The sequence below is a fragment of the Parasteatoda tepidariorum genome, chromosome 4 (assembly GCF_043381705.1).
Source record: "Parasteatoda tepidariorum isolate YZ-2023 chromosome 4, CAS_Ptep_4.0, whole genome shotgun sequence".
In the NCBI taxonomy this organism is placed as follows: domain Eukaryota; kingdom Metazoa; phylum Arthropoda; class Arachnida; order Araneae; family Theridiidae; genus Parasteatoda; species Parasteatoda tepidariorum.
In genome coordinates, this window is record NC_092207.1 from 68864687 (window position 1) to 68877682 (window position 12996).

Consider the following 12996-nt stretch of genomic DNA (forward strand, 5'->3'; position numbering starts at 1 on the left):
TAGTTGTTGTTGTTTATTTAGTTGTATTTAGTTTCAATAACTTTTCTTTATAATGCAATAAAATCTGGCGAGCAGCTATTTAAACGATCGAACACTTCGTTTGTTTATTTGTGGCTTGAAGTTAGGCTCGCAGAAAATGCCGTTCATGGGTTAAATTTAGTAGGAACAACACAACCTGTGACGTAGGCTATATTATACCCAATTAGCAAAATTTAGATCGCATAAAATAAAACTATTTTCCATCACGATTTCTGTTCAGTGCCTTATCCACAGTGGTCATGCTTAATATATGGACGTTCTCAAAAATATCCTTATTTTTCTGATGCTTAAATTGTTTCTGCAAAATTACCAATGTTTTGATTGAAAGATGGATTTGAATACACTCACCAACTTGTAAGATCAGGAGGATACCAAAATCCAAACATAGATCCTTTGCAAGCCCATTTAATGTACTGCTGACAAGAATACGATGAATCTATTAGACTCATCACGTGAGCCTCAGAAGCTCCCATATAAGATATATTAAGAGCATATTTCCCAGCCTCTTCGTAACCTCGGACATCCATATCTTTTTCAGCGTTATGATGAACAATTGTCACTATCTAAAAATAAGTTTCAAACATAGGTTAATACTGCTTTTGATCCTATCTTAACCCTATTCTGAATCATAAACTATTAAAAGTCTATTTACTATCAGTCAACTAACCATACCTTTAAGGTACCGTATCTCTTAAAAATTCCGACTTAAAACTGATCTATAATATCGGTACTTTTAACTATATTTGAAAGAGAATCAGCTATATTTTTGATGAGAAACCGTGCTGAGTTGCAAACAATTTGGATAATATTGTGCTTGAACAGTAAAAAATAATGCAAAAATTAAAATTCGAGCTTTTTTTTTTAATTGCATGGCGATTTTTCGCTTTTTTTTATTGTGGTTATTTAAGAACGAAAATATTTTAAAATAGCATATGAAAATTTCTTGATGCGAGTAATACATTATAAAGATTTAATTGAAGTCTAAAACACAACTGTATCATTCTAAATAAATTTTGCATAAAGTGCATGTACCTGATATGGATCAACTCCATCACCCATGTGGCAATCTACCCATATAGGATGTAAAGGACCTTCTCCGTCTACGTCTACTAAATACGTTCCATCAGATGTAGCATTTTTCATTCTCCGTATACCACTGCAATTTCTTTCTTTTACAAGCTTCTTTTGAGAGTATAATGGGCTCACTAAATTAAAAATGAACAAACAAATAAAATTAGGCGATATATTTAGTGAAATACAAAAAAATTTATGCAGATAAAAATTTATGTTGATAAAAAGTCACTCAAACGAGAAAATCATAAAGGAAATGCAGTTCATTCTCAAAAGAAGAAGTGAGATATTTCTAACAAATAAATCAATATCATTCCCCAAAAATAAATGATGAAGTCTTATTTTTAATTAATTTGGTGTAAATTTAATTTTAAGGAAAAAATCTAAAAATTGCCAAAAATGTTTCGCCGGTTAATATGTAAAGCTTCCTAACTCACCCTAGTCGAGAGAAAATATATCCTCCCAAGGGGGTTAGAGCAGTGTTTCCTAAATGGTGTTCCACGGAACCATAGGATTCCGTAGAAAGGTCACAGGGTTACGAGAGTTAGAACATTTTTAATCAGTTACGTTTTTTGAATCCTGTCATTAAATTTATATCTAATTAATTATCCATTATTTATTTTATATTTCCGTCATTTTTATAATTTTATTTAATTGAAATGCTAGTGAACAAAAGGAAATAATTTTTTTTTTTACGAAAAGTTATTTTCTATTAACAATACATTGAATAAACGATTAAAAGGATTTACACTTATGATAAATTACATCAGCATTTTACATGAAATAAAAATACGTAAGAAAAAGCATGCTTTCCTTTTCTTTTCCGTTTTTTTTCCCCCTCAAAAAAGACAATATTACATTATTATATTCATTTTCAGTTTATGCATACACTAAAATCAAATTATGAACTAGAATAGATGTCCCTCCTTACTTGCGAATTCAACTTTCTGACATAAAATCCAATTTTAAGACTGGGTAAATTTATTTTTAAGGAAAGCGATAAAACGATACAATGAAAACTTCCATACTTCATACATTCCTTAAATATTTTCAAAATAATTCATAGTCGTTTTCTGGTCAATATATTCACGATTGCTACGGAAATTACTTCATTAAATCTCAGGGTTCCGCCAAAATCAAGTTGATCATTAAGGGTTGCATTACCGAAAAAAATTGGGAACCTCTGAGTCAGAGCATAAGGATACTTACTCAAAAAAGCCCGGGCTCGTTCCCAACCGAAGGTCAACACAAAATCCTCCTCTCTCTCACACTACAAAACATTTTAGAGAAACTAACTTTTCCTCTTAGATGTGATATTAATTATTTTTTATTATTATTTGATTTAAAATTGTAATAAAAGGGTTTCGAGTATCAAGTGTACGATTGATAAAGTAGGCTTTAATTCCATAGCTATTTATTTGGAGGTCAACTAGAAAATAGAATTTATCCATAGCTTGAAGAAAAATTTAAATTTTGTTCAATTATATAATAATTAATTAACTTTGCCTTCAAAAAAAAGTTTAGTGAACATAATTAATAGTCTTAGGGCAATAAAGCGATAATCAACAATTTTTTTTTTCAAAAGTAGACATTTTTATATACATTTGTTCCCAGGTGTGTAGTTTCCAAAACTTCCCTTAGATGGCAGCACGATGTGTTCAAAAATCTCAGTACCCTTATGGAATTCCTAGCCTTGCACAAAATAAACAAATAAAAACAAAAGCTTTCCTGTATATTTAAAGAAATTTTGTTTTTCATTATATTTCCCAAAACCTGTCATTGTTTGGAGCAATCAAGTTCCAAATAATCCCTCATTAATTTAAACTTTGATATTTATTTAACATGTTGCGTAATTTTTATACTTCTGCAACTTTTTTCGTTTCCTTACAACTAAAGTAAAAATTTTCATTCAAAAGTTGAATTCGTAATTTTTCCCTTCATTATATTTTAATATACGAAATATGATTAAAGGCTTCTCAAAATGTATAAGACAAAATCTCAGTTTAAAATAAGAAATAATACACTTATTAATATAAAAAAAATGACAAGATTAGGAATTTATAAAGTGATAGATTTAAGAATTTATGAAATATACATAAAAATAATAAAATAATGAAAATATTTTTATATTTTATGTATTTTATTTTTAATTTTTTTGATTTTAAAATACAATCGGAACCGGGTGTTCTACATTTCAACCTTTTCCCGCAGTTCAGTAAAAAGAACTTAAGATTGTTTAAATAAATTCGCTATGAAAATAAATCATTAAAATTTTTAATTCTTCATCAATCATAAATTCCTTAACTCCCAATTCTTAACCCATTAGTGTAAAAATTTAATTTTTAAGGATGGTTTGAAAAAGGCTTTGAAATGATCAGGAATTATTTCTCAACATAAATTAGAATAAAAATTAAAACTACGCTTCTGATTTAAAAAAATAATAAAGCTTACTTAATCGTATAAATACATATAAAAATTATTAGTTTAAAACCCATGCAGAAATTCGCTTTTTGTGGAATATACATTATACGAAATTCATGATTTAGAGTAAAGCAAATAATTTAACGAAGTTTTATGCCTTGAGAACAAAGAAACTAAAATAAGGAACTAAAAAGCAACTTATAAACAAAAGTAATTCACATAACACTTACTTAATACAGTTTTAAATTAGAAAATCTATTTACCAGTTTTGCAGATTAAGCAGATCGCCAACAATGAGTTCAAAAACCACTTTACCGTTCTCATTTCAAGTAAGGGAGGTCACTAATTTATATCAAATTAGTGAGATATTATTTTATAGAGTTCCAAATGAATTCTTTCCTCTAAAACAAAATTAAATATGTATAATTACATTTAAAATTAGAAATAAAAAGTCATATAGGTAATAACTGCGAAAATTTAATAAAATAATGTACACAAGGAAAATACCGGAAATAAATTCTAATCTGTAAAAAATATTAACATAAAATTACAGATGAGATCAAGAACTCGTCTCCAAATTCGTTTTATTACACTTACGCAGAGCTTCTGAGCCATATTCATAAAATTTCAATTTATTCCGTAAGACCACCTTTAAGACTTATTATTAGAATTCTTTTCAAAATGAACTTGAGAAAGTGCGCACATTAGGAGTTGCAAATGAAATATATCTAAGCAAAGAAGGAACAAAAACATATTTCGTTTAACCTAAACAGAGTAGCTAAGCCTTACTCATAAAATTTCAATTCACTGGGTATTCCGTATTGACCACCTTTAATACGTATTGTTAGAATCCTTTTCAAAATGAATTTAATAAGGTGTGCATGTTTTATTGGTTGCAAAGGATATATTTAAGAAAGTAAGGAACAAAAACGTTATATATAAACCAAAGATGACAGCTAAGTCTTACTCTTAAAATTTTAATTTATTGGGTATTCCATAATGATCGCCTATAATACTTATTATTAGAATCTTTTTCAAAATGAATTTAAGAAATTGTGCATATTAAGAATTGCAAATGATGTCTTTAAGCAAGGACAAAAACGTTTTATTACACTTAAGCAGAACAAGGTATTCCATAATGACCATATCACTTATTATTAGAATCATTTTCAGAATGAATTTAAGAAAATATGCATATTAGGAGTTGTAAATGATACATTTAAGCAAGGAAGGAACAAAAACGTTTTATTATACCTAAGCAGAGCAGCTAAGTTTTATTATAAAATTTCAATTCATTGGGTATTCCGTATTGACCACCTTTATTACTTATTGTTAGATTTCCTTTCAAAATGAATTCAAGAAAGTGTGCAAGTAAGGAGTTGAAAATCATGTATTTAAGCAGAGAAGGGGCAAAAAGTTTTTAAAATCTGAAAAATCCCTTAAAACGTGAAACGTCAAAACTTGCTTGATTGACTACTTTTAGAATAGTTTCATCAGGCAATCAAACTGATTTTGATGCCTTCTTCACTAATGATGGATTTCGAAAGCGCTTTTGACTTAAATAGCAATTTGTGACGCTTTGTGAGCATACTATTTCTACTTCCGTTTTGAAAAGAATTCCAAAAATATATGTTAAGGGTAGTCATTATAGAACACCCTACACAATTTATCGCAATTTGAAGGCACTTTAAGAAAATGGGAGAATTTTTTAATTTCTTATATTTATGAAATAAACAAGAACAATAAGCGTATTTCTTATTTACTTGATTTTCATTTGTGTATTTTTTATATACTTGAATTTCAAAAAACTGTTCCCAATTCCTAAACACGGAAAATTATTTTATTTTTTATCACATATATTAATCATAATATTTTTGTTTTTAATGTAATAGTTTTTATCAATCAAATGTTTCGAGACCATTTTCTGTCAAATGCGCCTCCGTTTTACTAAACTTAGATTGAAAACAATAGCGTAACGAAACAGTTGAACTTTAGAACAAACTTTGAAAAGATTTGGAGTTGGCGCGTCTGCCGTTTTACCATGGCAGACCACACACTGACGAGACAAGCGCTAAGAAAGAAGCATACAGGAGACGAATTCCTATACTTTTGTGTTAGGATGCGCAGAGGTGATATGCGCATACTATTGCAAAAGTATGAGTATCTGCCTTTCATATGTCTTATAATATCGGTCACGTGGCCATTTTGTTTTAGATATGCATACTTTCATTTTTAACTAATAGGTAGATTTCATTCAAATCAAGCATAAGAAAGGAAAAGACTAATTTTACGCACACAATGACATTTACAGCTAATGCAGCTTCCATTGCACTTAGCTTAATAAAATTCCAGCTTAAATCAGCAGAAAATCTCTGCAGCGAAAGTTACAATAGTATTATTTAACAGCTGTTATATTTTGAAACCAATCGTAATCCTAAAATCAATTTTAAAAAAATAAATGATGCTCTATCTTAAATGAAGAGATTTTAAACAGAAAAAAGATGTTTCGTAAACAGCTCATTGTTTTGATATTGTTGCCACTCACTTCAAGTTTAACATTTCCGTCATGTTTTCATCTAGTTAATTTTGTATTAGAGTTTGTGAATCTGGCAATTATATTTTATGTTCTATTTATGTTTATAATGTTAAGTTAAAGAACTTACAATACGTTGCGTTTAAGAGAATCCGATACGATTTTCATCTTTATGATGTAAGTTTATGCACCCAACAAACAATGTAAATAATATATTGTAAATAGTCCTATTATTCTGAGTGTTGTATTGTAAAATAAAGTAATTAGAAGCAAAAGAATCTCGAGTCATAACAAAGTGGCGTCCGTGACATAGACATTGTACTCTGCATTCCGATGTGAAATAGAAGACGGCAAAATTACGAACAAGATATTACTTTGTTAAGGATAAAACAGGTACGAGTAATTTTGAATTTTGGCTGCTTCTGTTATATCTTTTTTTACGAAGTCTCCTTTTATGTAGAAATTATACATTTGATCTGAATTAAGTTTAAGAACGAAAAATAACTCGAGATTTAGAATAAGTAGAGGGCTTATTAAGTGAATTTAGTTAAACTGACTAAATATTATTTACATTAAGAATATGTAAATAATATTTAGTCAAAAAAAAAGTGAAAAGAAAGTCATTAAGAACAACTTTTACGACCGCGTCGAATAAGTTGGCGCAATATTTGGCAACACCGGAAACTGTTGCCAAGGATATTAATCAGTTGCCCGCACTAAGGTCACAATTGCAAGATAAATTTTCTCGTTTGAATGAAATTCAAAATGAAATATCCTCAGTACTTTTAGAAAAACCTGAGACCGTTGCTGAATACGAAACGGATTTTGAAGCAGCGGAAAATTACAGAGATAATTATCTTAAACTAGACGCAAAATTCGCAACTTTTATAAATAAGGACTCCGGTTCCATCGCCAAAAGTTCTTTAAAGGATAATGCCGTGAAATTAAAACTACCGAAATTTGAATTGAAGACATTCTCTGGTGACCCTAAAGAATGTCTCACATTCTGGAGTATATTTTCAAAAATTCATGAATCCGAAGATTTATCTGCCATCGACAAGTTCCAATATTTATACCAATCTATAGTACCCGAATCCAGGGCAGCAAGATTAGTTTCCAGTTTCCCTATAACAACAGAGAATTATCCGAAAGCCATTAAACAATTGAAATTAAGGTTTGGCAGAGAAGATCTTTTAGTACAAATATACGTTCGAGATCTCCTTTCTCTTGTTATGAAAAATGCAACTGCCGGAAAGAATTCTCCTGATTTAGCAACCCTCTACGATATGCTGGAAACAAAATTAAGAGCTTTGGAAAGTTTGGGACGTACGAAAGAGAAATTTGCTGATTTTCTAGAGCCTCTTGTGGAGTCATGCTTACCTGAAAATGTTATGCGAGCCTGAGAACGGAGTAGAATTTCTGAAAATACTGATGACGTTACCAGTCAGAGATCCCTCGAAAAACTAATTTTTTTTTGAGACATGAGGTCGAATCTGAAGAAATAATCAGTTTAGCTCGTGAAGGGTTTGGTAGAGATAAGGGAAGTGGCGAGAAAAGAAAAGTTTACCACAAATCGATCCGAACAGATGAACCTATTGCTACTACACTAATCGCCAACATATCAGTAGGAAAAAACAATTTTATTTTCTGTGACTGTTCACATCCAAGTCAAGACTGTCAGAAAATAGCAGAAATGAGTTTTGAGGACAGAAAATCCCGAGTTATACAAAAGAGATGCTGTTTTGTCTGCCTCAAGTCTGCTCACATGGCAAAAGGATGTCACAGTAATGTAAGATGCTTAGTTTGTAAACGGAGGCATTACACAATACTTTGTCCAGATCTAAGTAAAGGAATTAATTCTTCATCTAAGGATAAAATAGCAGGTGATGAATAGAAATCAACAAAAATATTGTTTACGAATCGTCCATCCGAACGTGAAATATATCTCAAAACAATTACGATCAGACTACGAAACAGAAACAAGGAAATCTGTGTTCGTGCTCTAATGGATGATGGATCACAGCGTTCCTATATCGTTCCTATATCCTTGGCTGAAGAACTGAAACTTTCTCCCTCTGGAAGCGAAGTATTTTCTCAAGGACTGTTTGGCGGAGGAACTTCTCCTGCTTCAGAGCATAAGAGATATATAGTAACTGTTAAAAGTTTAAATCACAAATATACAACTTCAATATCTCTTCTTGACCAAGCAAAGATTTGCTCAGAGCTGCCAAGGATACAGGATAGAAGTTTACTTGCTGATCTAGCTTCGCGAGGAATAAAAATAACAGATGTTGGAAAAGACACTCCCCCTATTAGATTTCTTATAGGAGCTGATGTACTTGGAAGAATTCAGACTGGAAAAATAAAAGTGTTAAGATCTTAGGTCTAGGAAGAAAAAAGAAAAAGGTTAACTTAGTCGCATTAAGTTTGCAAAATATGGAGTTGCCAAAAGTATGGGATTTAGACGTTTTAGGCATTGCAGATCCCATGGGAAGAAAAAATAAGATCCAATTAGAGGAAGCAAGAACAATTCGATGTAGACGTCGAATAGTGCTCGTGAAACAAAAGAACTTGTGAATTATTCGTAACTTTTAATTTCTTGAAATGTTACAGCATTAGGTTTTTGTATTGCTTTAGAGCAGAGGTGTCAAACTCAATTTTGCAGAGGGCCATATATTAAATTTAGAATGTGTAGGCGGGCCNTTTTCTTCTAGTTAATTTTGTATTAGAGTTTGTGAATCTGGCAATTATATTTTATGTCCTATTTATGTTTATAATATTAAATTAAAGAACTTACGATACGTTGCGTTTAAGAGAATTCGATACGATTTTCATCTTTATGATGTAAGTTTATGCATCCAACAAACAATGTAAATAATATATTGTAAATAGTCCTATTACTCTGAGAGTTGTATTGTAAAATGAAGTAATTAGAAGCAATAGAATCTCGTGTTATAACAGATATAATTCTAAAGTGGCTTTCTCAAAACCACTTATAAACTCAGTTTTCAACTCGACTTACGAATATTGTTAAATGACATTTGAAATTTTCTTTCAGATCATGTTAAGATCAACAGAATTTTTAAATCACTAATTTATTCTGAATATTAATGAAATAAGCAAAATCTTAAAACAAATCTCTAATATTTCTATATACTATAAAAATAATTTTCAAAAAATCACTGAAATATCTATCAACAAGTTTTTTGCTATTGAAATTAGAGAAAATTAATTTAATAATTTATAAATAATAATAATAATTACAACATTTTTTCAATTGTTATAAAAAAGGCAAGTACTTTAAAAGCTTCGCATAAATTGAAAGGTATAATATAACTCAAGTTTATTGACAAGTATAATATTTTACTTTGAATAAATATTATTTATATTTAAAATACCAACCATTATGGAAATTAAATCTACATTCGCAAAAAATACTTGTTCAACGTTGATCATATTATGAATATATTAAACCATAATAACGGTTCAAATTTTCTAAAACCTTAATAAAAGTGTTAAATTAAACTATAACGTTCAAATTGAATTTCAGTTATTATGTAATCAAATTTCAGAAGTAAAATATGATGCTACGTTGAATCTATATAATATTGTTCAATCTTGCAACATAAGGGTTGCAGCAATTTCGACACATATCATACTTTAACATGATCCAAAATTACTAACATGTGCAATGGCATAATTTTTTTAACAGTTTATTTGATGAAAAAATAATTGCACTTACCATTTTTAATAAAATTATCCCCGAAAATGAAATTTTAAAACAAAAGAAATAAAAGGAATAGAGTGCCAAATATTGTATTAGAATTTCCCTAATTGTTTTAAACGTCTAAAATTTAACATATTTTCTCCAAGACACTTGCGTTCTTATGCAGCATCGTCTTCACTTCCTGTTTCTGGACTCCGATATCTATTTCCTGCAGAAAAATTCTGTCTTACGCAGATATTTATAACAAATGCATAGAAAGAAAAAATTATAAAATATATGCGATTAGACTATTACATGTCATTAGATTGTTTTTCATTTTTTCAGGTTTTTAAACAACCAATAATGATGAAACTCGTTTTCCTTAATGGTGAATGGGACACATTTTTGAAACTTTTTTTAAAACTGTCTGTATGGTTTTGAATTTCTTTTTTGTACTATTCTACCATGCAAAAAGTCTATAAATATTGTTCACCGTGGGTGCAGTGGTTTGCACTTTTTTGTGCTGTTGTACTATGCGAAAAGTATACAAACATTACTCTAAAATCTTGTATGAATAATTTTTAAATACTTTCAAAATTTACAAACAAAAATATGTTTCTAAATTTTGATGCATAAAAAAAATTGTGTCAATTTTAAGCTTTTTAGTTTATTTTGAATAAATTGTCCATAATTTATTTCGATTGAAACTTTATTTGCTGTAACTATTTGAGAAAACTACTAATAACTAAAATAAAATAAATTAAAATAACTAGAATAGTTAATAAATGCAAAAAAATTTAAAAGAAAGTAATTAAATAACCTTTATAAGTTTCTTAAGACGTGTTGTTTTAGAATTAACAAGAAATTTTGACAACCGATCATTGAGAAAAGTGTCTGTGATGCCATAATAGGCATTACATATTTCCTTGGTTTTTAAAATTTCTTCAATCTCTTAAATATATTTTTAATCATTCTTAATCGAATTTTAATTAAATTGAACCTATTAATTAATTTTTATTACATTTTGTAAATGGATAATATAAATATTTTATTCTGTTCCGAACAATCAATGTAACACCTAACGAAGCGCAGACTAAATCAAAAACAAAATCTGTTTTTAACTCTTTCTTCTTTATTTCTCACCACGAAAATGTTTCAGTTACATGGTTATACTAATTCTCACAGTCTTTTAGCGATTAGCCATAGCCAAATTATTTTCAAATTTAATGTTAATTAAGGGGGTGTTTTAATTTTTTGCTATGATATTTCTTTCGATAAATCGCCAACCATGGATCTATTTCCAAGCTCTTCACTATCGATTGGGAACAATTCACTTGACTTTTAATTTTGAATTCTTGGCGAAAGAACTGGGGCCTTAGAACCCCATTTCGAGCGTTAATTAACGATTTTTCTTGATGAGAGTACAAGTATGATTCTCATGATCGCCATAAAGAATTTTCTTTCTTTATTTTATAATTTCTTTATTATATTAATCTTTATTGAATGTAACCATGTTCATTATAAAAAGACTGACATAATAAATCATTTTTTCTTCAATAATTTTATTTATTCTTCTGAGATAAATATCCTTCCTTCATATTCAAATTAAAATGCATCTGAAACTGCCATAATGCACTTTATACTACAATGATGCTACCTCAACTAGCCACCAAATTTGTCTAACCACCCCCATCATAGTACCTCCATAGTATAAGCATTACTAGAAGGTCAATATGGGAAACAATTTTAATCCGAAATAACGTAATCATTTCACCAACTGAAAGATAATTAATTGTATTATTTTTAAAGTAATAAAGCAGTGACATGATTATTAAAACTTTGTGGTTCCGGGTATCAATAGAATTTCTTTCAATAGAAATAAACATTCACTTTTACTATCTTGATGTCAAAAACTAATTTCATGTTGCACCAAAAACCTAGCTGAGGTCAAAAAATTTCAGCTCTGAAACACTTTCCAAACTAAAATTTATTACAGCCTCTATTTTTACAGAGTCCTGGTGCCTCAAAGGATAGAGTACTGGCCTCCCAATAAGGTGAACCGGATTCGAATCCCGGCAATGGATGATTGATTCCAATTCCGCATCCGACTCGCACCGACTTCAGTTCTGACGTAAATTATCCTTAGTGGTAGACAGATCATTGGGTCAGAGTCCCTTTGCCGTCAGGCAAACCGTAGGAGATTTTCGTAGTTTTCCTCTCCATGTTAAGCAAATGCGGGTTAGTTCCATCAAAGAAGTCTTCCACGAAGGCAAATTTCTTCCAATACTTGATCCGAGAGTCCCCTTATCTTCTCGATTGTGTTCAAAATTACTAGGCTACGGATTTGAACATTGGAAGTCGTAAGCCCAGAATTGGGTCCGCTGTTTAACGATGATTATAAAAAGTATAAGCAACTTTCTAAATGTTAACAAATGTACTATGAAAAACGCTTGGTGATGAAACCCTACAAAAAATTGTCGAAAAACAAACAAAGAAAAACATTTATTGCTAAAGAACACAAATCAAAGAAGTTTCAAGGATTCCAATGTTATCCATATATTATTGAAAGTCATTAAACTACAAACTAATATAATTAAAAAAATTAAGACATAAGAAGTGTTCTTAAACTTTACTACAGCACTTTACATTTGCATACCGCTTATACCACTACCTCTCTATACTAAAATAACGTATGTCTAATTCTGGCCAAGAATCAACTGTGTTGAAGGGGGTCGATTTATAGAATCTCTAGCATGAAGTGTCTGAGTCTTCAAAGGGTCTCTGTAAGCTGCTTTAAGTCTATTGTGACAGGTGAAGCTTCTCACATAGAAAGATGTGATCGCTGGTAGAATAACACGAAGATGTTATAGTCTGGAGCATATTCGAGAATGTTGCGAACATTCTTCATTTTTGTTTTTATTATTCAATGTTAGTGGAGCGAACAACACCCAGTTGCTCAGTGGAAGCTATTTGCACTCTCGTGGCATAGGTCATGGGTTCAATCCTCTGGCAGGGCAAGGTTGACTCAGCGTATTATCCTTTCAGTAAGTTCATAAAATTAGTTCCAAGCGTGCTTGGGGACTAAAAACTGGGGGCTCCACGTTTGGGTAACCACCCAATCAGAACATCTGCTCCTACACCCCAGAGCCCAAGGTCGAGAAAACTGAGAAGGTCTTAGTAGGCCTTGGCCCTCTATAGCCTGTCGCATCACTGGGTTTAGTTTAGT

The 12996-nt window shown here is 30.4% G+C and overlaps 2 protein-coding genes across 2 annotated transcripts in view; one reads left to right on the forward strand and one right to left on the reverse strand.

Annotated features, from left to right (window-relative positions):
* The window catches only part of LOC107445139 (uncharacterized), a gene marked incomplete at its 3' end in the record, with an annotated part of 82725 nt that extends 72741 nt beyond the window's left edge, over positions 1 to 9984 (reverse strand). The window contains 4 exon segments of the mRNA XM_071180002.1: positions 388 to 602; positions 1072 to 1244; positions 3795 to 3932; positions 9807 to 9984. Of these exon segments, the coding sequence (XP_071036103.1) occupies positions 388 to 602; positions 1072 to 1244; positions 3795 to 3855 (449 nt within the window).
* On the forward strand, positions 4881 to 7467 carry LOC139425459 (uncharacterized). Its single transcript, XM_071180368.1, has 2 exons — positions 4881 to 4902; positions 6662 to 7467. The coding sequence occupies exons 1-2, from the start codon at positions 4881 to 4883 to the stop codon at positions 7465 to 7467; spliced, it is 828 nt and encodes a 275-aa protein (XP_071036469.1).
* Positions 9985 to 12996: the final 3012 nt, after the last annotated feature.

What these genes read in the sequence shown, in the direction of transcription:
- LOC139425459 (XM_071180368.1), top strand. Translation starts at nt 4,881, where the DNA reads ATGAATTCAAGAAAGTGTGCAA. An exon ending in GAATTCAAGAAAGTGTGCAA is followed by an intron (nt 4,903 to 6,661) that starts GTAAGGAGTTGA and finishes AATAATATTTAG; the next exon opens with TCAAAAAAAAAGTGAAAAGA.